The 27,648-nt window shown below is 45.3% G+C and overlaps 1 protein-coding gene across 7 annotated transcripts in view; it reads left to right on the forward strand.

Annotated features, from left to right (window-relative positions):
- The window catches only part of CCDC77 (coiled-coil domain containing 77), a 51,728-nt gene that overhangs the window by 5,429 nt on the left and 18,651 nt on the right, over nucleotides 1-27,648 (forward strand). For 2 of the 7 annotated variants that reach the window (XM_023182963.1, XM_023182968.1), the window contains exons 1-4: nucleotides 7,794-8,086; nucleotides 12,971-13,024; nucleotides 16,217-16,448; nucleotides 23,410-23,552. In XM_023182963.1, the coding sequence (XP_023038731.1) occupies nucleotides 12,987-13,024; nucleotides 16,217-16,448; nucleotides 23,410-23,552 (413 nt within the window). In that variant the 5' untranslated portion in view covers nucleotides 7,794-8,086; nucleotides 12,971-12,986. Of the gene's footprint in view, nucleotides 1-7,793; nucleotides 8,087-9,975; nucleotides 10,012-10,646; nucleotides 10,829-12,970; nucleotides 13,025-16,216; nucleotides 16,449-23,409; nucleotides 23,553-27,648 lie in introns of those variants that run through there. The other 5 variants (XM_023182964.1, XM_023182966.1, XM_023182967.1 and 2 more) reach the window with 5 other exon arrangements.

Below are 27,648 nucleotides of genomic sequence, written 5' to 3' on the forward strand. Positions count from 1 at the left end.
TTTTTCTTTTTCTTTTTCTTTTTTTTTTATTTGAGACAGAGTCTTTCCCTGTCCCCCAGGCGGGAGTGCAGTGGTGCGATCTTGGCTCATTGCAACCTCTGCCTCCTGGGTTCAAGCGATTCTCCTGCCTCAGCCTCCTGAGTAGCTGGGATTACAGGCGCCCACCACCATGCCCAGCTAATCTTTGTATTTTTAGTAGACACGGCGTTTTGCCATTTTGGCCAGGCTGGTCTCGAATTCCTGGCCTCAGGTGATCCACCTGCCTCAGCCTCCCAATGTGCTGGGATTACAGGCGTGAGCCACTGCGCCCAGCCAATCTTGTCCTTGCATGGACATTTTTACCCAGTCATGCTGTTGTAACATCATGCATTGGTCATTTAGAAAATACTGGTTCACTGAGTTATACAGCTCTTCCAATGTTGACACGTACTACTTTATAATATCAAAACAATTTACAAAAATATCACCATCAATATATCAGGCAATTGGGAAGCTGTCAAACTCACGACGACAGAGACAAGTTTCCCAAAATCATAATTTCCACCTGAAAGCTCACATTTCATTATTGCCAACAAATACCATTAGTTGTTTTCATTGAAGAGATTGACTCACTTTGTTCATTTTTCAAGAAAAGATCTGCCGTATCTAAGTCTGAACAACCATAGTTTGTCTGTTAGTCCTTCTACTGTTCTATGAAAAAAGTGACTAGCTGAGCTGGTATTATTTCCTCGAGAAAAACCCTCTGTATGCAACTGAGTGTGTTATGTTGTACTTCTTACTTCATCACACAGACAAAAGACATATTTAAAGGTCGAGATTTATTACAATTAATAATTTTTACTCCTTTATCAAGGGCATTCTTAAATGCAACTGGCTTTCCCCAGTGAGTATACGTAATGAATATATAGTTTGGTGTCACTGCCATGATTCATGCTAAGGGACCAGCATTTTACCCACTGTTGCTTTTGTGCCATCCATTCTCATGTCAACAGTGAAAATGGCAAATAGCATCTTAGTATTACCATGGTCAATGCTGTTCTAGTTTTGGTCCTTTCCCTCATATGAATTTCCACTGTGGCCTTCCAATGACCTTCAAGCATTGTTCTTATTTGATCCTTTGCCACCAGCGCGATTTTTAAAAACGATCAATTTGATGTTGTGTGATTGCGAGAGAGTGGCGGATGGGAGAATGACTCCTTGGCATTGGAATGAATGATGATGCATTAATTTAGATATAGAATGGAAGAAGAGCAATCCAATGGGGGGAGGCAGCACACCTGCAGGGAGGAGCGTTATACCTGCATTCAACATTTATTCCACATCTCTGTGTGCCAGGCACTCTTCCCGATGCTGGATATATGACAGTGAACAACAAAAAAAGACAAAGTATCGGCTCTCATAGAACTTACATTCTAGTGGAAAGGGAAGACAAAAGAATAAGCACAAGCTAATAAACAGATACTATTTTAGGTGATGATAAGATCTTTTCTAAAGAAGAGAAAGTAAGGGGGATTGGGTGATCCTCAAAGGGCTCACAGATTGGTCACATTTGGTTTTTGTTTTTAGTTTTCTGAGACAGGGTTTCATTCTGTCACCTAGGTTGGAGTGCAATGGCACCATCTTGGCTCACTGTGACCTCAAACTTCTGGTCTCAAGAAATCCTCCCGCTTCGGTCTCTTGAGTAGCTAGGACTACAGGTGTGTGCCACCACACCTGAGTGATTTTTTTTTATTTTTCTATTTTCTATGGAGATAGGGTCTGGCTGTATTTCCCAGGTTGGTTTCAAACATCTAAGCTCAAGCAATCCCACTGCCTTGGCCTCCCGAAGTGCTGGAATTACAGGCATGAGCCACTGCACCCAACCAGATTGGTGACATTTGAATAGAGGCTACTTCATAAAAATGAAAGGACAAATTGCTAAATGAATATCCAGTCAGAAGGGATTACAGCTAGCCTTCCATATCCGAGGGTTCTTCATCTAGAGAGTCCATATCCACGAACCCAACCGACTACAGAAAATATTTGGAAAAAAAATAAAAATAATAATTAAAAAATAAAAATAATACAGATTAAAAAACAGTATAGGCCGAGTGTGGTGGCTTATGCCTGTAATCCCAGAACTTTCGGAGGCCGAGGTGGGTAGATCATTTGAGGTCAGGAGTTCGACACCAGAGTGGCCAACATGATGAAGTCCCGTCTCTACTAAAATACAAAAATTGACTGGGCATGGTGGTGCATGCCTGTAGTCCCAGCTACTAGGGAGGCTAAGGCAAGAGAATCGCTTGAACCCAGGAGGCAGAGGTTGCAGTGGGCCGAGATCACACTACTGCACTCCAGCCTGGGCAACAGAGTGAGACGCCATCTCTAAATAAATAAGTAAATAAATGAAACAAAACAATACAGTAAATCAAGTGCAGTGGCATGCATCTATAATCCCAGCTACTCAGGAAATTGAGTCAGGAGGATTGCTTGAGCCCAGGGGTTTGAGTCCAGTCTGAGCAACATAGCAAGACCTTGTCTCTAAAAAATATAAATAAATAAATAAATGAACTTAAATACATTTTGAAATTTTAAAAAATCAATACACTGGCCAGGCGGGGTGGCGCACGTCTATAATCCGAGCACTTTGGGAGGCCGAGGCGGGCAGATCACCTGAAGTCAGGAGTTCAAGACCAGCCTGGCCAACATGGTGAAACCCTGTCTCTACTAAAAACACAAAAATTAGCCAGGTGAGGTGGCAGGCGTCTGTAACCCCAGCTACTCGGGAGGCTGAGCCAGGTGAATCACTTGAACCCGGGAGGCGGAGGTTGCAGGGAGCTGAGATTGTGCCACTGCACTCCAGCCTGGGGGACAGAGCAAGACTCCCTCTCGAAAAAAAAAGGAGAGAGAAGAAAAACAACTATGTACATTGCATTAGGTATTAGAAGTAATCCATAGATGTTTTAAAGTATATGAGAGGGTGTGCATAGGTCATATGCAAATAGCGTGCCATTTATGTAAGGGACTTGAGCATCTATGCCTTTTGGTACCCAGGAATTTCCTGGCACGAATTCCTAGCAGATACTGAGCAAGGGACAACTGTATTTCCAATTAGGGAGATAGTCAAGATTTTACAAAAGTGGTGGTATTTGAGTTGGCCCTTATAAGAAATTTGAGTGAAGACTCATTGAAAGGGCCAATCCAGATAAAAGGAAGAGTGTGAACTGAAGCTGGAAAGTGCATCCTATGTTCAGGAGATGACCATCAATTTCTTTTTTTTGAGACAGAGTCTGGCTCTGTCACCCAGGCTGGAGTGCAGTGGCCGGACCTCAGGTCACTGCAAGCTCCGCCTCCCGGGTTCAGGCCATTCTCCTGCCTCAGCCTCCCGAGTAGCTGGGACTACAGGCGCCGCCACCACACCCGGCTAATTTTTTGTATTTTTAGTAGAGACGGGGTTTCACTGTCTTAGCCAGGATGGTCTCCATCTCCTGACCTCGTGATCCGCCTGTCTCAACCTCCCAAAGTGGGATTACAGGCGTGAGCCACCGTGACTGGCCTTAAAATACTTTATTGCTAAAAATGCTAATGATCATCTAAGCCAAGTCATAATATTTTCACTGATGGAAAGTCTAGCCTTGATGCTGAGGGCTGCTGACTGCTCATGGTGCTGACTGCTAAAGGCTGGGATGGCCGTGGCAATTTTTCTTTTTTTTTTTTTTTTGAGATGGAGTCTCGCTCTATCTCCCAGGCTGGAGTGCAGTGGCGCGATCTCGGCTCACTGCAAGCTCCGCCTCCTGGGTTCACACCATTCTCCTGCCTCAGCCTCCCGAGTAGCCGGGACAACAGGCGTCCGCCACTGCGCCCGACTAATTTTTTGTAATTTTAGTAGAGATGGGGTTTCACCATGTTAGCCAGGATGGTCTCGATCTTCTGACCTTGTGATCCGCCCACCTCGGCCTCCCAAAGTGCTGGGATTACAGGCGTGAGCCACCGCGCCCGGCCGGCAATTTCTTAAAATAAGACAACAATGAAGTTGTTTTCATTCTTCCTTTCATGATATCGATTGATTCTCCCTTTCATGAAAGATTTCTCTGTCGCATGCAATGCTGTTTGATAGCATTTTACCCACAGCAGAACTTCTTTCAAAGTTGAAGTCAGTCCTCTCAAGCCTGCCACTGCTTTATCGACTAAGTTTATGTGACAGTCTAAATCCTTTGTTGTCATTTCAGTAGTGTTCACAGCATCTTCACCAGGAGTAGATTCCATCTCAGGAAACCACTTTCTTTGCTCATTCACAAGAAGCAACTCTTCATCCATAGTTTCATCACGAGATTGCAGCAATTCAGTCGTATCCTCGGGCTCCACATTTTTTTTTTGAGATGGAATCTTGCTCTGTCGCCCAGGCTGGACTGCAGTGGTGCGACCTTGGCTCACTGCAACCTCCGCCTCCCGGGTTCAGGCGATTCTCCCGCCTCAGCCTCCCAAGGCTCCACTTCTAATTCTAGTTCTCTTGCTACTTCCACAGCATCTGCAGTTATTTCCTCCATGAAGTCTTTAACCCCCTCAAAGACATCCAAGAGGACTGGAATTCACTTCTTCCAAACTCCTCTTATTATTGATATTCTGACCTCCTCCCATAAGTCAGTCACAAATGTTCTTTTTAAAAATTTTTCATTAAATATATTTTTACTTTTTTTTTTTTTTTTTTTGAGACACGGTCTTGCTTTGTCACCCAGGCTGGACTGCAGTGGCACAATTTCAGCTCACTGCAACCTCGGTCTCCCAGGCTCAGGCAGTCTTCCCACCTCAGCCTCCCAAGTAGCCAGGTGCATGCCAGCACACCTGGCTAGTTTTTGTATTTTTCTGTAGAGACAAGGTTTTCCATGTTGCCCAGGCTTGTCATGCACTCCTGAGTTTAAGTGATCCACCCACGTTGGCCTTCCAAAGTGCTGGGTTTACAGGTGTGAGTCACCTCACCAGGCCAAGTCACAAATGATCTTAAGGACATCCAGAATGGTGGTGAGTCCTTTCCAGAAGGTTTTCAATTTACTTTGCCCAGATCCATCAAAGAAATCACTATCTCTGGCAGCTATAGCCTTCTGAAATATATTTCTTTTCTTTTCTTTCTTTCTTTTTTTTTTTTTTTTTTTTTGAGATGGAGTTTCGCTCTGTCGCCCAGGCTGGAGTGCAATGGCACGATCTCAGTTCACTGCAACCTCCGCCTCCCAGGTCCAAGTGATTCTCCTGCCTCAGCCTCCCAAATAGCTGGGATTACAGGCATGCGCCACCACACCTGGCTGATTTTATATTTTTAGTAGAGATGGGGTTTCTCCATGTTGGTCAGGCTGGTCTCAAACTCCTGACCTCAGGTGACCTGCCCGCCTCGGCCTCCCAAAGTGCTGGGATTACAGGCATGAGCAACCGTGCACAGCCTGAAATATATTTCTTAGTAAGACCTGAAAGTCCAAAATGACTCCTTGATCCATGAGCTGCAGAATGTCTGTTGTGTTTGCAAGCATGAAAGCAGTGTTCATCTGTTTGCACACCTCCACCAGAGCTCCTGGGTGACCAGTTGCATTGTGAGTGAGAAGTAATATTTTGGAAGAAATCCTTTTCTTCCTGAGCTGTAGGACTTAAAATAAAACATAAATAAAACGGTGGACTTAAAATATTCAGTTACCCGTGCTACAAACATATATGCTGTTATCCAGCTTTTGTTGTTCCATTTATACAGCACAGGCAGACTATATCTAGCATAATTCTTAAAAGCTCTAGGATTTTAGGGATGTAAATGAGCACTGGCTTCAACTTAAAGTCAACAGTTGCATGAGCGCCTAACATGAGAGTCGGTCTGTTCTTAGAAGCTGTGAAGCCAGGCACCGACTTCTCTCTAGCTACGAAAGTACTAGCTGGCATGTTCTTCCAATAAAAGTCTGGTTCAGATACATTGAAAGTCTAGTTTAATGCAGTCACCTTAACCAGTTACCTTAGTTAGCTCTCCGAATAACTTGCTGCAGCATCTACACCAGCACTTGCTGCTTCACTTTGCACTTTTAAGTAATGCAAATAGCTCCTTTTTTTTTTTTTGAGACGGAGTCTCGCTCTGTTGCCCAGGCTGGACTGCAGTGGTGCGATCTTGGCTTACTGCAAGTTCTGCCTCCCAGGTTCACACCATTCTCCTGCCTCAGCCTCCCGAGTAGCTGGGACTACAGGCGCCCGCCACCACGCCCAGCTAATTTTTTGTATTTTTAGTAGAGACGGGGTTTCACCGTGTTAGCCAGGATGGTCTCGATCTCCTGACCTCGTGATCCACCTGCCTCAGCCTCCCAAAGTGTTGAGATTACAGGTGTGAGCCACCGCGCCCGGCCGCAAATAGCTCCTTTCCTTAAACCTCGCGAACCATCCTCCGCTAGCTTCCACCTTTTCTTCTGCAGCCTCCTCACCTGTCTCAGCCTTCATTTTATCGAAGAGTTAGGACTTTGCTCCAGGTTAGGCTTTGGCGTGAGGGAATGTTGTGACTGGTTTGATCTTCTGTTCAGACCACTCAGACTTTGTTGATATCAGCAATATCTGTTTCACTTTCTTATCATTTGTGTGTTTACTGGAGCAGCACTTTTAATTTCCTTCACAAACTTTTCCTTGGCACGCACAATGTGGCTAACTTTGGTGCAAGAAGACTGGCTTTCATCCTGTCTCGGCTTTCAACATGCCTTCTTCACTGAGCTTGATCATTTTCAGTTTTTTATTTAAAGTAAGAGATGTGTGACTCTTCCTTTCACTTGGACCCCCATTGTAGGGTTGTTAATTGGTCTAATTTCAATATTGTTGTATCATAGGAATAAGGAGGCAAGAGGAGAGGGAGAAAGGCAGGGAGACTGCTCGTCTGTGGAGCAGTCAAAACATCCACAACATTTATTAATTAAGTTTGTCATCTTCTATGGGCATAGTTCATGGTGCCCCTAAACAATTACAATAGTAATATAAAAGACAACAGATCAGCATAACCCATACAATAATTATGAAAAAGTTTGAAATATTGTGAAAATTAATCAAGTGTGGTGCAGAGACATATAGTAAACCTGTGTTGCAGGAAAAATGGCACAGATAGATTTGGTTCCATGCAGAGTTGCCACAAACCTTACAGTTGTAAAAACAGTTATCTGGGAAGCGCAATAAAGGAAAGTATGCCTGTAGCAGATGCACGTTCCGTTTCGACATCCTTAGGACTCATACCAGCGAAAGGCCCAGCTTTTCCATGCCAGTAGCTGCAATTAAGCGCTTTTCCCCCAACCTTTACACCTTGCTTTCTGGAAAGATGAGAACATAATGGATTTTGAACTTGCTTTGATCATTAAAGCCCAGTGACTCACATTTCTCCGGAAAAGGAAGCAGTGTCTGCTACGGAACAAACAGTAGAATTTTAATACATAATCCCCTGACCGTAGAAACTGAACCTCAGGTCCTATCCTGGCTCTAGGCCAGCAGGTCATGGAAGAATAAACTTTTCTTAGAATCTTTATCTTCTTGAGACAAGCTTGGAAATGACAACATATATGTACCACGAACGCGAAGCACCTGAGCTCAAAGCAGTTGAGCAATCTTAAGTGGGGGTGCCCGGAAGTGGTGCGTTCTGACCCCAGAGGTCACATTACCGGTACCTGGAGGAGTGGGTTGCAGCGCAGCTGCATCGCCCCGCGCACAACTGCATGCAGAAGAAAAACTACGTTTCCCAGAGACCTCTGCGCGTCCAGCAGCACCGCGAGGAAGGGCGAGATGGGGGGGCGGGCCTCTGTGTGACGGCCGTTCCCATTGGTGCGCAGTCCAAAGGGCCTTGTAAACTCCTGCGCGATTGCACGGATTCAGGGACGCGCCGTGGCGCCGCGACGCTCCTTGGTTTGACTTTTGTGTTTCAGTTGAGTTTGCTGACTCGGAGTCTGTGTGTTGTGAGTATGGAGTTTTGGGTTGGGGGTGAAGGGGTCAGTAAGAGGCCTTGGTAAGAAACTCTTGTGAGGGAGAAGTAACCGCGGAAGCAGTGCGGAGGAGAGGGACGTGAGCCTGGAATCTGGTGCCCGTGGAGGGGCTGGGGACCGGAGGAGAAAGTTCCAAGGTGCAAAGGGAGAGACCTCAGGAGTGGTGGAGGGTGGGGACCTGCAGCAGGGAGGGAGTCGAGCATGGGATGCAGTGGGGAAAGGAGTGCAGGATTCGGACGCCCTGGAGATGGGTTCCGGCATACGCTCACCCCACGCTGGTCGAACCCTCAGGTTCCTCATTTGTAAAATAAGGGATCATAAAAATACTTACCAGTTGTGGGGATAATAAAATAAATTTCACAGATTTGTCACATGGCTAAAAGAAAAAAATTCAAAGTGCTACATAAATGTTAATTGTTAGTAGACAAGCTAAAGGATATATCTAAGCAAGGATATTGGAGATAGGTGCAGAGAAGCTAGCTGAAACCCGTTAATTTACCTGTCAACAAGGGCATTGTTCTTTGGAAGAGGCAGTGAAGAGTAAGACGCGGTTTCTGTCTGCAGGGAACGCACGCTAGCATGGGAGAAACGATAGCAATAAAGAACTCTAATATGTTGACTTGTAGAGAATTTCAAAGGCAGTTCTTTTGCAGTGAGATCATTTTTGCTAAATGATTTTGGATGGGGAGACTCAGGAAGGAGAAAAAGGAGGTGCTATTTAAGACGAGTTTTCATATACAGACTAGATTTTGTTCAGTGAAATGAGGGCTGTGGAGGGAGCTGTGTTCCAGCTACAGGGAAGCTCATGAACAAAGGTATGAAGGCAGGGAAGTTATCTGGAGACATTTAGGGGAGTAGAAGGAAATAAGGCAGGAAAGTTAGGTTTGGCCCTTATGTAGAAAGTCGTGAATTCCAGGATAACAAGTTTGATTTAGTGCTTTAGGCTATGAGGTTCTACTGATGAATTTTGTTAAAGAAAATGGTTCGGGAGAGGCAAGGAGTTGGTAGAACCATTAAGCTGTTGTAGTGGTATGGGTAAGAAGTATTGAGACTCTGAATTGACATGGTCATTGTGGAGATAAAATATACAAGATACTCATATGGTTAGACAGGAGATTCAGGAGAATGAGTGATCAAATGATGAATTTAAGTTGCCAACTGCTAGTTGCTTGGAAACGTCGAATTAGTACCTAAAATAGGAAAGTCAGAAGGGTCATGTTTGGATAAAAAGATGATGTGTTAGGTTTAGGAAATGTTAGTTTTGAGATGCTAAAAAAAAAAATACCTAACTTGAGTGATTTCTTTTTTAAGTTAAACATTTCAAGCGCCAGTGGGACTATAGGTGAAAATGTCCAGTACATTTTTGTTAATTCAAATTAGGAGGTTGAAAGAGATGTTTATTTATTCAACATGTAATTGTTACTTACTATATGCCACGTAGTGTTTTAGATGGTAGAGTTAATAATAAAAACAGGAGGAATAATGATGTTCCCAAAGAAATGGTTAGAGGAAATGATAAAGAAAGCTGAAGACAGAACCTTTGGGAGTTGTCAATAATAATAATAGTCCACATTTATTGAGTGCTTATATGTCAAACACTGTCATTCGGCCCTATATTCATTATGTCATTTAATCCATATACCAACCTATGACATAGAAGTAACTGAAATTTAGAGAGGATAACTTACCTGAGGTACACAGCTAATAAGAGGCAGGGCTTTGACTCAAACCCAAGTCTGATATCAGAGCCTACACCCTCAACTACAAAGCAATTATTTATTTTTATTATTATTATTTTTTCCAGATAAGGTCTCACTGTGTCGCTCAGACTGGAGAGCAGTGGGGCAATCTCAGCTCAGTGCAGCCTCTACCTCCCAAACTCAAGCAATCCTCCTGCCTCAGCCTCCTGAATAGCTGGGACTACAGGCACGTGCCACCACTCCCAGCTAATTCTGTAATTTTTGTAGAGACAGGGTTTCACCATGTTGCCCAGACTGCTCTCAAACTCCTGATCTCCAGCAATCCATTTACCTTGGCCTCCCAAAGTGCCGGCATTAAACAGGTATGAGCAACTATGCCCAGCCTATTTTAATTTTTTTTTTTTTGAGACAGGGTCTTGCTCTATCATCTAGGCTAGAGTGCAGTGGCACGATCACTGCTCACTGCAGCCTTGAACCCCCAGACTGAAGTGGTCCTCGCACCAAGCAGGTGGGACTGCGATGCCACCGTGCCCAGCTAAGTTTTACATTTTTGGTAGAGATAGGGTCTTGCCATGGCCTGGCCATGCCAAGGCCCAGCCCCAAAGCGATATGTATTTAAAGGGTAGTTGGCACTACCAGGCACAGTGGCTCACACCTGTAATCCCAACACTGGTAGGCGGAGGTGGGTGGATCATCTGAGGTCAGGAGTTTGAGACCAGCCTGGCCAACATGGCGAAACCCTGTCTTTACTAAAAATACAAAAAAAATTAGCCAGCCACAGTGGCAGGTGCTTGTAATCCTAGCCACTGGGGAGGCTGAGGCAGGAGAATCACTTGAACCCAGGAGGCGGAGGTTGTGGTGAGCCAAGATCGCGCCATTGCACTCCAGCCTGGGTGACAGAGCAAGACTTCGTCTCCACAAAAAAAAAAAAAAAAAAAAAAAAAAAAGGGTGGAACAGGGAGACCAGTTAAGAGACTGTTGTAGTCATCTGGACAAGAGATAACAGTGGGTTGGAAGCCAAGTGCAGTGACTCATGCCTATAATCCTACTACTTGTGTGGCTGAGGGGAGAGGATTGATTGAAGCCAGGAGTTTGAGACAAGCAAGACCCAGCATCTAAAAAACTAAAAAATCAAAAGCAAAAACAGCGTGCTGGACCAGGGCAATGAGGGTAGAGGTGGTAAGTAGTTGTCAGATTCTAGGTATCTTGATAAACTAGCCAGTAGGATTTGCTAATGGGTTATGTGGGGCATGTAAGACAAAGAGATGAGTAAAATTTCTCCAACCAAGTTTGTTTGTGATAAACAACTGGCAGCGTAGAATTCGTATTTACTGGAATGTAGAATTCTGAGAGAAGAGCAGGTTTTTGTGGTGGGAAGTATGTATCAGGAGCTCAGTTTTACACTTGGCAAGCTTGGGAGACCTGCTAGACATCCACGTGGAGAGACGGAGTCATCAGTTAGATGTGTGAGTCTAGAGCGGAGGGCAGAGTAAGGACGGAGGCGTCAATTTGAAAACTACTGATGTGTACATGCTATTTAAAACCGTGAGACTTCAGGAGATCATCAAGGCAGTGAGTGATGACCAGTAAGGAAAGGGGACAACCAGGAAGACGTGTCCTGGAAGCCAAACAAAGACAGCTTTGAAGGAGTCAGGGAGAGAGGCACTGTGGGGTTCTGAGCAGGAAAATGGTATATGGAAGTAACAGTGGTGATTGTCTCTTTTGATACTTTTACACAAAATTCTTTCCCAAGGGACTGAAGAATTTTTTTTTTTTTGAGACGGAGTCTCGCTCTGTCTCCCAGGCTAGAGTGCAATGGCACGATATCGGCTCACTGCAAGCTCCGCCTCCCAGGTTCACGCCATTCTCCTGCCTCAGCCTCCCCAGTAGCTGGGACTACAGGCGCCGCCACCATGCCCAGCTAATTTTTTGTATTTTTAGTAGAGACGGGGTTTCACCGTGTTAGCCAGGATGGTCTCCATCTCCTGACCTCGTGATCCGCCCATCTCGGCCTCCCAAAGTGCTGGGATTACAGACGTAAGCTACTGTTCCCGGCTGCAGAACTGAAGATTTTAAGCAGATTATACCAGGTAGAAGGACATAACAGAACATCATCTGACTTGCTGAGAATCAGAATGGATTGACAGAGCATGCTTGATAAGAAAGCTTTCACCAAAGCAATAAAAAATCAGCCTCTCCCCCTCTCTGCTTCTTTCTCTGTCAGCCATATAACATGGACTGGCATTCCCTTTCCAGCCATGAGGTTTATCTTCCTGAAAATTTCTATGATAAGGTTGCTTAAAGTACAGGAGCTCAAGATCTTGCTTTATCAGTTGAGATGGAGATTATGAAGCGCCTTTTAAAGTTTGTAAGTAATTTTTTTTCTTTTACTCACGATAATAGAGAAAGCACATGAAATGAAGATTGCATCAGTGGTTTTGTATTCATTTTAAATTTGATATAGTGGGTGCTCTACCTTCATTTCCATTTATTACTTCTGTTTTTGGAGAGAGGAGTGGGGGCAGGGGAAGTCCATTTGTTGGTGAGGCTGGCCTTGAACTCCTGGGCTCAAGTGATCCCCTCTCCTCAGCCCCCTGAGTAGCAGGGACTATAGGTGCGGGCCACTGCACCTGGCTCTGTGTGCTGTTTCTTGCTTAGTAGAGATTTTTCTGCATCTCCTTCTCCTATCCTATAACTTCAAGGAAAAGATTGTAGATTTGTTTTTGTGTTTTTGCAGTTAACAAGGAGACCTTTCTTTCTTTGTGTGCTTATCCATTTAAATATTCAATGCCATTCTGATTTTTATTTGAGAATAATTATGAGTACCTTTTGAAAATGCAAAAGGCATTTCAGGATTTGGAGATACTTTAAAGAATACTACATTTTAGGCGGGGGGCGGTGGCTCATGCCTGTAATCCCAGCACTTTGGGAGGCTGAGATGGGCGGATCATGAGGTCAGGAGATCGGGACCAGCCTGGCCAATATGGTGAAACCCCATCTCTACTAGAAATACAAAAATTAGCTGGGCGTGGTGATGGGTGCCTGTAGTAGTCCCAGCTACTTGGAAGGCAGAGGCGGGAGAATCTCTTGAACCTGGAAGGCAGAGGTTGCAGTGAGCCAAGATCAAGCCACTGCACTCCAGCCTGGGCAACAGAGTGAGACTCTGTCTCAAAACAAACAAACAAACTACATTTTAAAACATCAAATTCTTTCCAAGAGGCAAATATGATGATGTTGAAGAGGGAACCAGTCTATGCATTCTGTACTGTTTTTATTTTTCTATTCTTGGCCCCTAATTATGAATTTTTGTGTATTTGATAGGTGTGAAAAAGACAGCATGGACTTTACCCCAAAACACACCCCTGTCTGCAGAAAGTAAGACATTTGCTTATTTTCAAGTTGTTAAGAAATCAAGACTTATATAGCCTTAGACTAAGTTAGCCTAGGAACTGGGAAGGTATTGGAAACATATTTCCTGATGGTTTTTTTTTTTTTTTTTTTTTTTGAGACAGAGTTTCACTCTGTTGCCCATGATGGAATGTAGTGATGCAATCATAGCTCATTGCAGCCTTGATCTCTTGCACTCAAGCAATCCTCCTGCCTCAGCCTCCCAAAGTGCTGAGATTACAGGCATAAGCCACTGCGCCCAGCCTTAAACAACCCCTTTAGAAAATATGAAATGTTGGCCGGGCATGGCGGCTCACGCCTGTAATCCCAGCACTTTGGGAGGCCGAGGTGGGCAAGTCACAAGGTCAGGCGTTTGAGAACAGCCTGGCCAACATGGTGAAACCCCGTCTCTACTTAAAAAAAAAAAAAAAAAAAAATTAACTGGGCATGGTGGCAGGCGCCTGTAAACTCAGCTACTTGGGAGGCTGAGGCAGAAGAATTGCTTGAACCCAGGAGGTGGAGGTTGCAGTGAGCTGAGATCGTGCCATTGCACTCCAGCCTGGGCAACAGAGCAAGACTCCATCTCAAAAAAGAAAAGAAAGAAATGTTAAGTAAAACAGTATTTCTCTCACAAGTTTTTAATGATTGGGAAAATGTTTAAGTTTTTCTTCATGCTAGTTGACAAATTTTAATATCTCTGCATGCTTATGTATTAGAAGTGAGCACATATATTAACTTTAACTCAGAGCTTCTGGTATAGTTTCTCCACTCTGCTGTCTATTTTGTTATGTTATAAATTGCAGACAACAAAATTTGATTTATTTTCACAGGAGGGTTTCTCTTCTTCTGTGCTATTTTTGTTTTGTTTTGGTTTTTTGTTTTTTGAGACAGAGTTTTGCCCTTGTTGCCCAGGCTGGAGTGCAATGGCACGATCTCGGCTCACCACAACCTCCCTCCCAGGTTCAAGTGATTCTCCTGCTACAGCCGAGTAGCTGGGATTACAGGCATGTGCCACCATGCCCGGCTAGTTTTTTGCATTTTTAATAGAGACACGGTTTCTCCATGTTGGTCAGGCTGTTCTCAAACCTCCGTTCTCAGGTGATCCGCCCCCCTTAGCCTCTCAAAGTGCTGGGATTACAGGTGTGAGCCACTGCGCCTGGCCAGTACTGTTTTCCGACTTTCATTATTTTAGCTCAAGTCTTGTTTGCTAGAAACAAACACACAAAAACTTCTTGTCCACCCTTTTTTTTTTTTGAGATGGAGTTTTGCTGTTGTCTTCCAGGCTGGAGTGCAATGGTGCGATCCTGGCTCACTGCAACCTCCATCTCCCAGGTTCATGCAATTTTCCTGCCTCAGCCTCCTGAGCACCTAAGATTACAGGCATGCGCCACCATGCCTGGTTAATTTTGTATTTTTTGTAGAGATGGGGTTTCACCATGCTGGCTAGGCTGGTTTTGAAGTCCTGACCTCAGGTGATCCACCTGCCTCAGCCTCCCAAAGTGGTGGGATTAAAGACGTGAACCACCACGCCCAGCCATGTCCAGCCTTTAATCAGAGTCTTTTTGCCAGCTATAACATTTAGTTTTAATCTGTGCGATTCAAATGTCTCATATGCTAGAGATTAGCATCTGATGTGTTTGTTCCAATTGCAATATGTCTTTTTTTTTTTTTTTTTTTTTTTTTTTTGAGACATAGTTTCACTATTGTTGCCCAAGCTGGAGTGCAATAGTGCAATCTCTACTCATTGCAACCTCTGCCTCCGGGTTTCAAGCGATTCTCCTCCCTCAGCCTCTCAAGTAGCTGAGATTACAGGCACATGCCACCACACCTGGCTAATTTTTGTATTTTTAGTAGAGACGGGGTTTCACCATGTTGGTCAGGCTGGTCTCGAATTCCTGACCTCAGGTGATACACCTGCCTCGGCCTCCCAAAGTACTAGGATTACAGGTGTGAGCCACCATGTAATATACCTTTTTTTGTTGTTTTTTGCTTGATTTGTTTTTGGAGATGGAATCTCACACCCAAACTGGAGTGCAGTGGCGTGATCTTGGCACTTGAACCTGCCTCCTGGGTTCAAGCAATTCTCCTGCCTTAGCCTCCCGAGTAGCTGGGATTACAGACATGTGCCACTACGCCCGGCTGATTTTTGCATTTTTGGTAGAGACTAGGTTTCACTCTATTGGCCAGGCTGGTCTTGAACTCCTGACCTCAAGTAATCCACCTGCCTTGGCCTCCCAAAGTGGTGGGATTACAGGCGTGAGCCACTGCACTCGGCCTGCAATATGTCTTATAGTAGTACTGCACTTTCTAATTGTTAACTTCGTGGTCTCCCTTAGTTTATGTTCTTTTTTTTTTTTTTAATTATCTTTTTAGTCTCTAATGGATTTTATTTTTACTTCTTTAGAGACAAGGTCTTGCTATGTTGCCCAGGATGGACTGGAACTCCTAGGCTCAAACAGTCCTCCCACCTCAGCCCCCTGAGTAGCTGGGACTGCTCAGCCACTCAGCTGTGCCACCATTCTTGACTCTAACATGTATTTTGAATCCAGCTTTAAACCATTAGTACTTGGAAGATAATTAATACAATTATTTACTATCCTGTCATATCAAACTTCCAATTTTTTTTGGTTTTTTTTTTTTTTTTTGAGACGGAGTCTTCCTCTGTCACCAGGCTGAAGTGCAGTGGCACGATCTCGGCTCTGCCTCCTGGGTTCAAGCGATTTTCCTGCCTTGGCCTCCCGAGTAGCTGGAACTACAGGTGCACACCGTCACACCCGGCTAATTTTTTGTGTGTGTGTTTTAGTAGAGGTTTCACCATGTTGCCCAGGCTGGTCTTGAACTCCTGAGCTCAGGCAGTCTGCCTCCCGTGGCCTCCCAAAGTGCTGGGATTACAGGCGTGAGCCACTGTGCCTGGCCAAGATTTTTTTTTTTTAAATAGAGACAGGGTTTCACTATATTGACCAGGGTGGTCTTGAACCCCTGGGCTCAAGTGATTCTTGCACCTTGGCCTCCTGAAGTGCTGGGATGACAGGCGTGAGCCACCGCACCGGCCAAACTTCCAAATCCGTGAGCACCTTCATTGTAAGCACTTTAGGAACACAAAGGCCGCTTTGATTTAGAAGATCATAACTCCTAAACTCCACAGAGTGTAGTGAATATATCACTTCCAATTTCACACAGGCAAGCAGTTGTCTCCAAACGTGCCGTTGCCACCAGTGGTCCCACCAAGAGGAGGGGAATGGCAGACTCACTGGAGTCAACCCCCTTGCCTTCCCTCGAAGATCGTCTGGCCAAACTCAGTCCTTCTAAGGAGCTCCTGGAATATTATCAGAAGAAGATGGCTGAGTGCGAAGCAGAAAATGAGGACTTGTTGAAGAAACTGGAACTCTACAAAGAAGCTTGTGAAGGACAGGTAAAGAGACGACGCACGCTTTTTTGGAACTCTGATGAAGTCTTCATTAATTAGAGATGCTCTGCAAATGCCAGCTTGTATCATAAGCAGATGTTTTATAAAAATATTCCTTTTAGGCCGGGCGCGGTGGCTCACGCCTGTAATCCCAGCACGTTGGGAGGCTGAGGCGGGCAGATCACAAGGTCAGGAGATGGAGACCATCCTGGCTAACACGGTGAAACCCCGTCTCTACTAAAAGTACAAAAAAAATTAGCCGGGCGTGGTGGTGGGCGCCTGTAGTCCCAGCTACTCGGGAGGCTGAGGCAGCAGAATGGCGTGAACCCGGGAGGCGGAGCTTGCAGTGAGCTGAGATCCGGCCACTGCACTCCAGCCTGGGTGACAGAGCGAGACTCCGTCTCAAAAAAAAAAAAACAACAACAAAATATTCCTTTTTTATTCACCAGCCCAGCTACTGGGCCCTTCAGGCCCTCCTTGGATCATAACCCCCAAAAACTGCTCTTCCTCTCAAATCTTAGATTCTGACATCTCCATGTCTCTTATTCCTAGTTCTTTCCTTTCCTTATATCTGAGTAGTCCTTAACTTCTTTGTTACCTCCGTAGCTTCCTGAATTTTCGGTTTGCTAAGTGCTGCATATAGCTCTGACATCATGTCCTTCAAACCTATACCCCATGATGCTTTACTGCGTAGTAACTGCGCTGCCTGCAAATGACCCCTTGCTCAATTATTCTTTTGCTCCACCTGCATAGCAAAAACTAAGCTGTGGCATCATCCAGTTCTCTGCCACCTGTTCTCCTATAGCAGGATTTCTTGACCTCAGCATTATTGACATTTTGGCCTGGATGATTCTTTGTTGTGAGGGGTTGTCCCGTGCGTAATAGGATGTTTAGCAGCATCCCTGGCCTCTACCCACTAGATGCCAGTAACACAACACCCCCAGCTGTGACAATCAAGAATGTCTCCAGACATTGCCAGATGTTTCTGGAATGGGTGTGTATATGTGCAAAGTCACTCCTGATTGAGAACACGGTTGTAGAAAGGTCATAAATCAGTACATAATGAATCGACGGTAAACAAATTCAGCTGTACCCTCAACCACTATACAGCAGTTTTCTTACCTATCCATACTGGGTTTCCTCTGCTTCCACCCTGTGCCGTACCCTCACCTCTAGCCTGCAACCCCTTCTTAGCCCTCTCTCAACATCCTTCCTGCTCATCTTCACACAGTTACTCCATCCATATCTGTCTCCTTCTTCTTTCCTTTGGTTGCTTTTCTTTTCCTTGTTTTTTTTTATATTTTTTTGAGATGGAGTCTCGCTCTGTCGCCCAGGCTGGAGTGCAGTGGCGCAATCTCAGCTCACTGCAAGCTCCGCCTCCCGGGTTCACACCATTCTGCTGCCTCAGCCTCTCGAGTAGCTGGGACTACAGGCGCCGCCACCACGCCCGGCTAGTTTTTTGTATTTTTAGCAGAGACAGGGTTTCACCGTGTTAGCCAAGATGGTCTCAATCTCCTGACCTTGTGATCCACCTGCCTCGGCCTCCCAAGTGCTAGAATTACAGGCATGAGCCAATGCTCCCAGCCTGTTTTTTTGTTTTTTGAGATAGGGTCTTACTCTGTCACCCAGGCTGGAGTGCAGTGGTATAATCATGGCTCACTGCAGCCTTGAACTCCTGGGCTCTACTGATCCTCCCACACTCAGCCTCCTGAGCAGCTGGGGCTACAGGCACACACCACCATGCCCAGCTAATTTTTTAGAAATTTGTTGTAGAGACATGGTCTCACTGTGTTGCCCAGGCTGGTATTGAACTCCTGGGCTCAAGCAATCCTCCCACCTCAGCCTACCAAGGTGCTGGGATTATAGGTGTGAGCCACGGCACTTGGCCTTCAGTCACCTTTCTGATGATCATTCTTACTGCTTCAGGAACAAGGCATCTTTGCCTATTTGAGCTGGATTGATCCAATGCCTACTGTGGGCCTCATCCCTTTTTCCTCCTGAGAAGCCTTACTCCGTCATTTTTTTCTCCACTTTCTGTTGTATTTTTAACTTCTTGCTTGATACTAGCCTTTTCTTCTCAGTATATAAATATACTCCAGTCTTTCCCAACTTAAAAGAAAAATGAAAAACTCTTCTTTCATGCTTCTCTCTCTAGCTACTCTTTTTATATAAATGGCTCTTTCTTTTCCCAATCACACTTCCAGAATCTTTTGACTTTCCCATTCACTGAATGAGAAATTTTTTTTTTTTTTGGAGATAGAGTCTTGTTCTGTCGCCCAGGCTGGAGTGCAGTGACGCAACCTTGGCTCACTGCAACCTCTGCCTCCCGGGTTCAAGCAATTCTCCTGCCTCAGCCTCCCAAGTAGCTGGGACTACAGGTGCACGCCGCCACACCCAGCTAATTTTTTGTTTTTTAGTAGAGGTAGGGTTTCACTGTGTTGCCCAGGCTGGTCTCAAACTCCTGAGCTCAGGCAATCTGCCCGCCTCGGACTTCCAAAGTGCTGAGATTACAGGAATGAGCCACCATGGCCAGCTGGGGAATTTCTTGACTGCAGTTTCATCTCTGTCCTTGCCACACCACCAAAACCGCGCCTTCTGTGTTCTCCAGGTCCCTCTTTGCCAAACTTTTCTCTTTTTTACCCTTTGCAGTGTTGGTCACTTTTGGCCTCTCTTTTTCTGTAATTTTCTTCCTTTCTTGATTTCCTTTTTTTTTTCTTTTTGAGACAGTCTCACTCTGTCACCCAGGCTGGAGTGCAGTGGCGCGATCTTGGCTCACTGCAACCTCCGCCTCCCGGGTTCAAGCGATTCTCCTGCCTCAGCCTCCCCGGTAGCTGGGATTACAGGCGCCCGCCACCATACCCAGCTAATTTTTGTGTTTTTAGTAGAGACGGGGTTTCACCATGTTGGCCAAACTCGTCTCAAACTCCTGACCTTGTGGTCCGCCTGCCTTGGCCTCCTGAAGTGCTGGGATTACAGGCGTGAGCCTGGCCTCCTTTCTTGATTTCTGTGTCATTTTTCTCACAATTTCTATCTAACCTCTCTGATCAGCTCATCTCAGTGTCCATTAACAACTCTCTTTCCTTACTCTTAGAGTTCTTCCAGATTCTACTATAAATGACCTTGTTTTATCCTTGTATCACACTGCTACATATGTGATGAGGACTGTTAAATAACTAACCCTGACTCACTTTTCTCCTGAATTCCTTTCTCTGCCCCCTCTTCCTCACCCGCACATGTACCGCCACCATTTTGCCTCCCTCCGTTCCTCATTCCTTAACTTTTTCTGTATTCTTTGTCTTGGTAAATGGCATCATTGCCTATGGTTCTTTCAAGCCCCCTACACTGAATCTTCTGGCAAGTCCTGTTGATTCTGCTTCCTAAATATTACTTAATCCATTCCCACACCCACATCACTCTTGCCACGATGCTCATGGAGACGCTTGAGTTGCATCTAAACGATGACAGTATCCTCCTTGCCAGTACCGGCCTCTGGTCTCTTACATTCTCAGTTGGCCTCGCATTTTTCACTCTAACAGTACTGAAATATTTGTGCTTGTCCAAATCTATTAGGCTTTTGTTTTTTGGAGGTTTGCTGGTCATTTTTCTCCCATTATGTGTATGTACAATGAATTACAGGGTAATTCATTCCATTTGAGCTACTGAATAGCCTCAGGATGGCGGCTGGTTGCCAGATGACGGTGATGCAACATCTCTAAGTACATTTACTGGGACATGGTGTGAGTCACCACGCCCAGCCTCATTTTTTTTGTAGATTCTACAAAACAAAGTGTTTCCAACCTTCTGAGTTCCACTGTGAACTCGTATGCTGTCCCTTTCTCCGAATCAGTTGTTCATATTTATTTGTCATTTTTATCACATTGTGTATGTATCTATAGTCTTCTAGATTTTTTGTTTTTTGTTTTTTGAGTCAGGTTCTTGCCCTGTTGCCCAGGCTGGAGTGCAGTGGTGTGATCATAGCTCACTGCAGCCTCAAAGTCCTGGACTCAAGCAATCCTCCTGCCTCAGCCTCCCAAGTAGCTGGGACTACAGGCATGTGTCACCATGCACAGCTAATTTTTTATTTTTTATTTTATTTTTTATTTTTTATTTTTGAGATGAAGTCTTGCTCTTGTCACCCAGGCTGGAGTGCAGTGGCACGATCCCGGCTCACCACAACCTCTGCCTCCCAAGTTCAAGCACTTCTCCGGCCTCATCCCCCTGAGTAGCTCGGATTATAGGTGTCCACCACCACACCCGGCTAATTTTTGTACTTTTAGTGGAGACTGGGTTTCACCATGTTGACCATGCTGGTCTTGAACTCCTGACCTCAGATGACCTGCCTGGCTCGGCCTCCCAAGGCGCTGGGATTACAAGTGTGAGCCACTGCACCCTGCCCAATTTTTTTTTTTTTTTTTTGTAAATACAGAATCTCACTCTGTTGTCTAGGATGGTCTTCAACTCCTGGGCTCAAGCATCCTCCCACCTTAACCTCCCAAAGTGTTGGGATTACAGGCGTGAGTCACTGTGCCCAGCCTTTGTGAAATTATTTTTAATGACCTTACCCAATTTTAAGTGTTCAGTAGTGTTTAAGTGTTTGTGTGTGTGAGTATGTGTGTATATATATATAATTTTTTTTTTGGAGACAGTCTTGCTCTTTCACCCAAGCTAGAGTGCAGTGGCGCCATCTCAGCTCACTGCAACCTCCACCTCCTGAGTTTAAGCGATTCTCATGCCTCAGCCTCTCAAGAAGCTAAGATTATAGGGTGCCACCACGCCCAGCTAATTTTTGCTTTTTTAGTAGAGATGGGGTTTCGCCATGTTGGTCAGGCTGGTCTTGAACTCCTGACCTCGAGTGATCTGCCATGCCTGGTGTGTTAAGTATATTCACATTGTTGTGTGACTGATCTCTAGAACGTTTTCATTTTACAAAACCAAAACTCCATCGCATTAAACAGATCATTTCACCCCACACTCCCTGTAACCATTATTTTACTTGCTATTTCTATGAATTAGAAATAGAACAGGATTTGCCAGGCATGGTAGCTCATGCCTGTAATCCCAGCACTTTGGGAGGCTGAGGCAGGCGGATCACCTGAGGTCAGGAGTTCGAGACCAGCCTGACCAACATGGCAAAACCTGTCTCTATTAAAAATACAAAAATTAGCTAGGTGTGGTGGCACATACCTGTAGTCTCAGCTACTTGGAAGGCAGAGGCAGGAGAATCGCCCAGGAGGTAGAGGTTGCAGTGAGCTGATATCGCACCACTGCATTCCAGTCTGGGTGACAGAACAAGGCTCCGTCTCAAAAAAAAAAGAGCAGGATTTATCTAGAGTAGAGTGGAATCATACTGTAGTTTTTCTTTTAGTGACGGACTGACTTCACTTAGCACAATGTCCTCAAGTTTCGTCGGTGTTGTAGCATGTGACGAGATTTCTTCCTTTCTGTCAACATCAGGCTCTCCCGTGGTTCTAATTCACTGTTCTCTCTTCTTGGAGTACCAACCGTCTGCTTCTCTCTCTACCAGTCTTCTGTTCATCTGTCAAGTGTCAGCTCTTTGGTGGCAGTGCTTTGATTTCCCCAACAGATTTCAGAATTTTTATTCCTGCCACGCCTTCCCCCACACCATTTCACCATGCATGCTTTCATGAAGTCATTATTTTATTTGAATCATTTGCCTCTCTCCCCATGAAATTCCTTAGCTCTGTAGACAGGAATCAGATCCTTTCATCTTTGCTTTTCTGCATGTCATAATAATGCTTATGATATAGGAAACATTACCAAAAAAATGTGGATAGGCCAGGTGCAGTGGCTCACGCCTGTAATCCCAGCACTTTGGGAGGCTGAGGTGGGTGGATTGCCTGAGCTCAGGAGTTCAAGCCAGCCTGACCAACGTGATGAAACCCCATCTCTACTAAAAATACAAAAATTAGCTGGGCGTGGTGGTGTGCACCTGTAATCCCAGCTACTCGGGAGGCTGAGGCAGAAGAATCACTTGAACCTGCAAGGGGGAGGTTGCAGTAAGCCGAGATCATGCCACCGCATTCCAGCCTGGGCGACAGAGCAAGACTCTGTCTCAAAAAGAAAAAAAAGCTGTGGATAGAATAGGTGAGTCGTATGGCATTCTGGATTCTATAGTCCGTAAAAGGAAGATGTGAGAGCTTTGATGTTAAATGCAAACTTCACACTCATCCTGTAACTTTTTTTTTTTGAGACGGAGTCTCGCTCTGTCGCCCAGGCTGGAGTGCAGTGGCCGGATCTCGGCTCACTGCAACCTCCGCCTCCCGGGTTCACGCCATTCTCCTGCCTCAGCCTCCCGAGTAGCTGGGACTACAGGCACCCGCCACCACGCCCAGCTAATTTTTTTGTATTTTTAGTAGAGATGGGGTTTCACCATGTTAGCCAAGATGGTCTCGATCTCCTGACCTCGTGATCTGCCCGCCTCAGCCTCCCAAAGTGCTAGGATTACAGGCATGAGCCACCACACCTGGCCTCATCCTGTAGCTTTTAAACTCCAGTCAAGGCCGGGCATGGTGGCTCATGCCTTTAATCCCAGTACTTTGGGAGGCCGAGGCAGCTGGATCACTTGAGGTCAGGAGTTTGAGACCAGCCTGCCCAACGTGGCGAAACCCCGCCCCTACTAAAATTACAAAAATTAGCTGGGCATGGTGGCATGCACCTGTAATCTCAGCTACTCAGGAGGCTGAGGCACGAGAATCACCTAGAAGGTGGAGGTTGCAGTGAGCTGAGATTGTGCCACTGCACTCCAGCCTGGGCAACAGAGCAAGACTTGGTCTCAATAAATAAACAAACTCCAGTCTATACATGCCTATTGTTGTCATTTGAATTCTGTATTGGCGAAATTATTTACTCTGGAATATTCTACATGAGTAGACTCCTCCCTATCCAGTGAGAGATACTTCATTGGAGCCCAGTGTCTTTCAGCTATCTTGTTATGGTTTTTTGGCAGCATAAACTTGAATGTGATTTGCAGCAGAGGGAGGAAGAGATTGCTGAACTGCAGAAAGCTCTAAGTGACATGCAGGTCTGCCTCTTCCAAGAACGGGAACATGTTTTACGCCTCTACTCAGAAAATGACCGACTGAGAATCAGGTACCAAACAGGAGAAGGGAAATGTTGGCGTTATAACTTTAAATTACTTTTATTTTATTTATTTATTTATTTATTTTGAGGCAGTCTCCATTGCCCAGGCTGGAGTACAGTGGTGCTATCTCAGCTCACTGCAGCCTCCGCCTCCTGGGTCAAGCGATTCTCATGCCTCAGCCTCTCGAGTAGCTGGGACCACAGGTGTGCGCTACAACACCTGGCTAATTTTTGTATTTTTGTAGAGATGGGGTTTTGCCCTGTCAGCCAGGCTGGTCTCGAACCCCTGGCCTCAAGTGATCTGCCCACCTCAGCCTCCCAAAGTGTTGGGATTACAAGCGTGAACCACCATGCCCAGCCCTTTAAATTACTTTTAGAAAGATGCATTTCTCTACATGAATTCTCTTAGGTTGTATTCCCTAGGAAATGGACTCTGAGATGGAAATTTGCCTTCAGGGCAGTTACTAGAGAAGCTCTCTGGAATAATCGCTATGAGCAGATTTGGGCAGAGGTAGAATACGAATGGATACGATGGTAACAGAAGCCTTAGCCAACCCCATAGGGAGCACTAAGGATAGGGTGGTCTTTCGGCGGCAAAGGACTCAGACTTTTGTGTCCCCCCATTGACCAGTCATAGGATGCAGGCTGTCCCCAGGGAAGGTGTGTAAACTTGGGAGAGGAAGCCCCCTTCAGCCAAGTGTAATTTTTAGAGAAGAGCTGAGCTCCTGGGAGATAAATGTCGTGATCATGAAGGGGAATCTGAGCAGTACACTACATGTTCCCTTACAGTGCACTTCCGTGTGTGTGTGCTGGGAGTGGGAGGGGAAAATACCCATAACCAAACGTTTACCATTGTAGCCGTCTGAAGTGCACGGTTCAGTGGCATTAAGTATGTTCACATTGTTGCACAACTGTCACCAGCGTTGAACTCTAGAGCATTTTCATATTCCTAAACTGAAATTGTATACCATTCAACAGGAGCTGCCACCTCCCCGTTACCCCAGTTCCTGGAACATGCCATTCTACTCTTCGTCTCCATGAATTCGACTTTGCCTCCCAAAGTGTTAGGATTACAGGCTTGAGCCTCTGTGCCCAGCCTTATTTTCTGTTTCTTTGATAGTAACCGTCTTACTATCAAATAAACAAACACCTCACAGGTGTGAGGGAGTCTCATTGTGGTTTTGATTTGCATCTTAAAATGTTGAGCGTCTTTCCTGTGCCATTTATAGATCTTCTTTGGAGAAGTGTCAATTCGGATCTTTTGCTTATTTTAATAATTGGGTTGTTTTTGTTGTTGTTGAGACGGGGTCTCGCTCTGTCGCCCAGGCTACAGTGAGTGGCGTGATCACGGCTCACTGCAACCTCTGTCTGCCGGGCTCAAGCTCTCCTCCCATGTCAGCCTCCTGCGTAGCTGGGACTACAGGCATGTGCCACTACGCCTGGCTAATTTTTGTATTTTTAGTAGAGTTGGAGTTTTGCTATGTTGCCCAGGCTGGTCTCAAACTCCTGAGCTCAAGTGATCCTCCCACCTCACCCTCCCAAAGTGCAGAGATTACAGATGTGAGCCACCGTGGCTGGCCATAGAAGTTCTTTATATATTCTGGATACTAAACCTTTATTAGACCTACAGATACATGCAAATATTTTCTCCCGTTCCGTAGATTGCCTTTTTATTTTCTCCTTTTTTTTTTTTTTTTAAGAGGCAGGATGTCACTCTCTAGGCCAGGGTGATCCTCCTGCCTTAGCCCCTGGAGTAGCCAGGACTATAGGCGTGCACCACTATGCCTGGCTAATTTATTTTCTTTTTTTCATTTTTTTGTAGAGACAGGAGGGTCTCACTATATTCCTCAGGCTGGTCTTAAACTTCCGGCCTCAAGGGATCCTCCTGTCTCAGCCTCCCAAAGGAATGAGCCACCATGCTGAGCAAGGAGTTTTTAATTTTATGAAGTTCAGTTTATGTATTTTTTTTTCTTTTGTTGCTTCTGCTTCTGGTATTACATCGAAGAAATCATTGCCAAATTCATTGTCAGAAAGCTTTTCTCCTGTGTTTTCTTCTGAAACTTTTATTATTTTAGCTCTTATGTCTAGGTCTTTGATCCATTTTGAGTTAATTTTTGAATATAGCATTAGGTAAGGTTCCAACTTCATTCTTTTGCATGTGGATGTCCAGTTTTCTCAACATCATTTGTTGAAAAGACTTAGCCACGTGGTTTCTTTATTATTATTATTATTATTATTTTAATTTTGAGACAGAGTCTTGCTCAGTCACCCAGGCTGGAATGTAGTGGCATGATCTCCGCTCACTGCAACCTCTGCCTCCCGGGCTCAAGTGATCCATCTGCCTCATCCTTCCAAGTAGCTGGGACTACAGATATGAGCCAACACACCTGACTCATTTTTGTATTTTTTGTGGAGACAGGGTTTTTCCATGTTGCCCAGGCTGGTCTTGAACTCCTGAGCTCAAGCAGTCTGCCCTCCTCAGCCTCCCAAAGTGCTGGGATTTCAAGTGTGAGCCACCGTGCCCAGCCTCCCCACATGGTTTTTTTGGTGTCCCACGGTCAGGTGCTCCATTTTTAGCAGGATCTAGTAGCATGGCAGAAGCTGGTTTTCAAATGTGACATCATTCTCAGCTGTAGACAGCATGGTCTTGCAGCAGATTCTCAGAGGGTCTGTCACGATTCTTGTAGTGTTGCTTGCCGTAAACTCCAGTTGGTACCTTGTGCCACCACAGACATCATAGGATCTGCCAAGTCATATGTCCCAAGCCACAGAGCGTCCTTTCAACTCTGGGCCACACTGAAAGCTCGCCTTCTGTGTCAGTTGATACGTGGGTCAGAGCAGTATTCCAAAATACGGACTATGTTGTCTTCAGAACCTGATGACTCCTTTCAGGCATTATGCTTCCTTCTTGGTGTAGCAGGTACCAGGTGAAATAATTTGATCTTTACTTCGGAGGGAATATCCTGGCATACCTATATCACAGCCTTAAAGACTTTACTGATGTGCTTCGTAAGGTTCATCTCCAGCCCTCTGGAGCATACATATCTTACCAAAGGTTCCAGTGCACTTGCTGTTTCTTGTTCATGCAGTCTGATTTAATGCAATATCATCAGTAGTGAGCTCCTGGCGATCTGTGGAGTAACCAGATCCAGATTCTTTTTTGTTTGTTTTCATTTGTTTGTTTGTTTGTTTTTGAGATGGAGTCTTATTCTGTCACCCAGGCTGGAGTGCAGTGACGTGATATCGGCTCACTGCAACCTCCGCCTCCTGGATTCAAGTGATTCTCCTGCCTCAGCCTCCCGAGTAGCTGGGACTACAGGTGTGCATTACCATGCCCGGCTAATTTTTGTACTTTTTAGTAGAGATGGGGTTTCACCATCTTGGACAGGCTGGTCTCGAACTCCTGACCTTGTGGTCCACCTGCCTCAGCCTCCCAAAGTGCTGGGATTACAGGTGTGAGCCACCATGATGGCCCAGATTCTTTTATACTGTATTGACAGAGAGTAAAAGCATTAATACGGCCTTGGGGAAGACTATAAACGTTGTCCACATCAGAACTGCCTCTGGTCTTTTGAGGGGTAGGAAGGAATGCATTTGCCTAATTACTCGCCACTAACCATGTGCCTGAGACTAAGTAATTCTGTTCTAGCAAAGGTCCTACACCTGGCACCATGACTGAACTTGGGGCCTACTTGGTGGTAGTCTGCTGTTATGCCCCAGAATCCACCTGGTTTTGTATAGGTCAAACTGAGGAATGAAACGAGGCTTTGGTAAGGACCTCCACCTCTGCATTCTTTAGGTCTTTATTGATCATCTTGACTGGGTAGGGAGGTGCAGCTTCAGAGGCTTTCGTTTAGCTTACCCCAGAAGCCAAGAAGCTAATTTGGAGGTACTGTCCCCACCTAGTGTGTCCATTTTAATCATTTGGAAACTGAAGAAATGACCATTGATTTGGTGGATCAATAGACCTGCTGTGAGCTGGACGTGCCCAAATTCCATTTATTCCACGGTCCCCACACGCCCCAGTGCCACGATGATGCTTCAGGTTATCTGGTATCAGTGTCAGCTCAGACCCTGTATCCAGCAATCCTTAAAATGCCCAGGT

The sequence above is a fragment of the Piliocolobus tephrosceles genome, chromosome 10, assembly GCF_002776525.5.
Source record: "Piliocolobus tephrosceles isolate RC106 chromosome 10, ASM277652v3, whole genome shotgun sequence".
In the NCBI taxonomy this organism is placed as follows: domain Eukaryota; kingdom Metazoa; phylum Chordata; class Mammalia; order Primates; family Cercopithecidae; genus Piliocolobus; species Piliocolobus tephrosceles.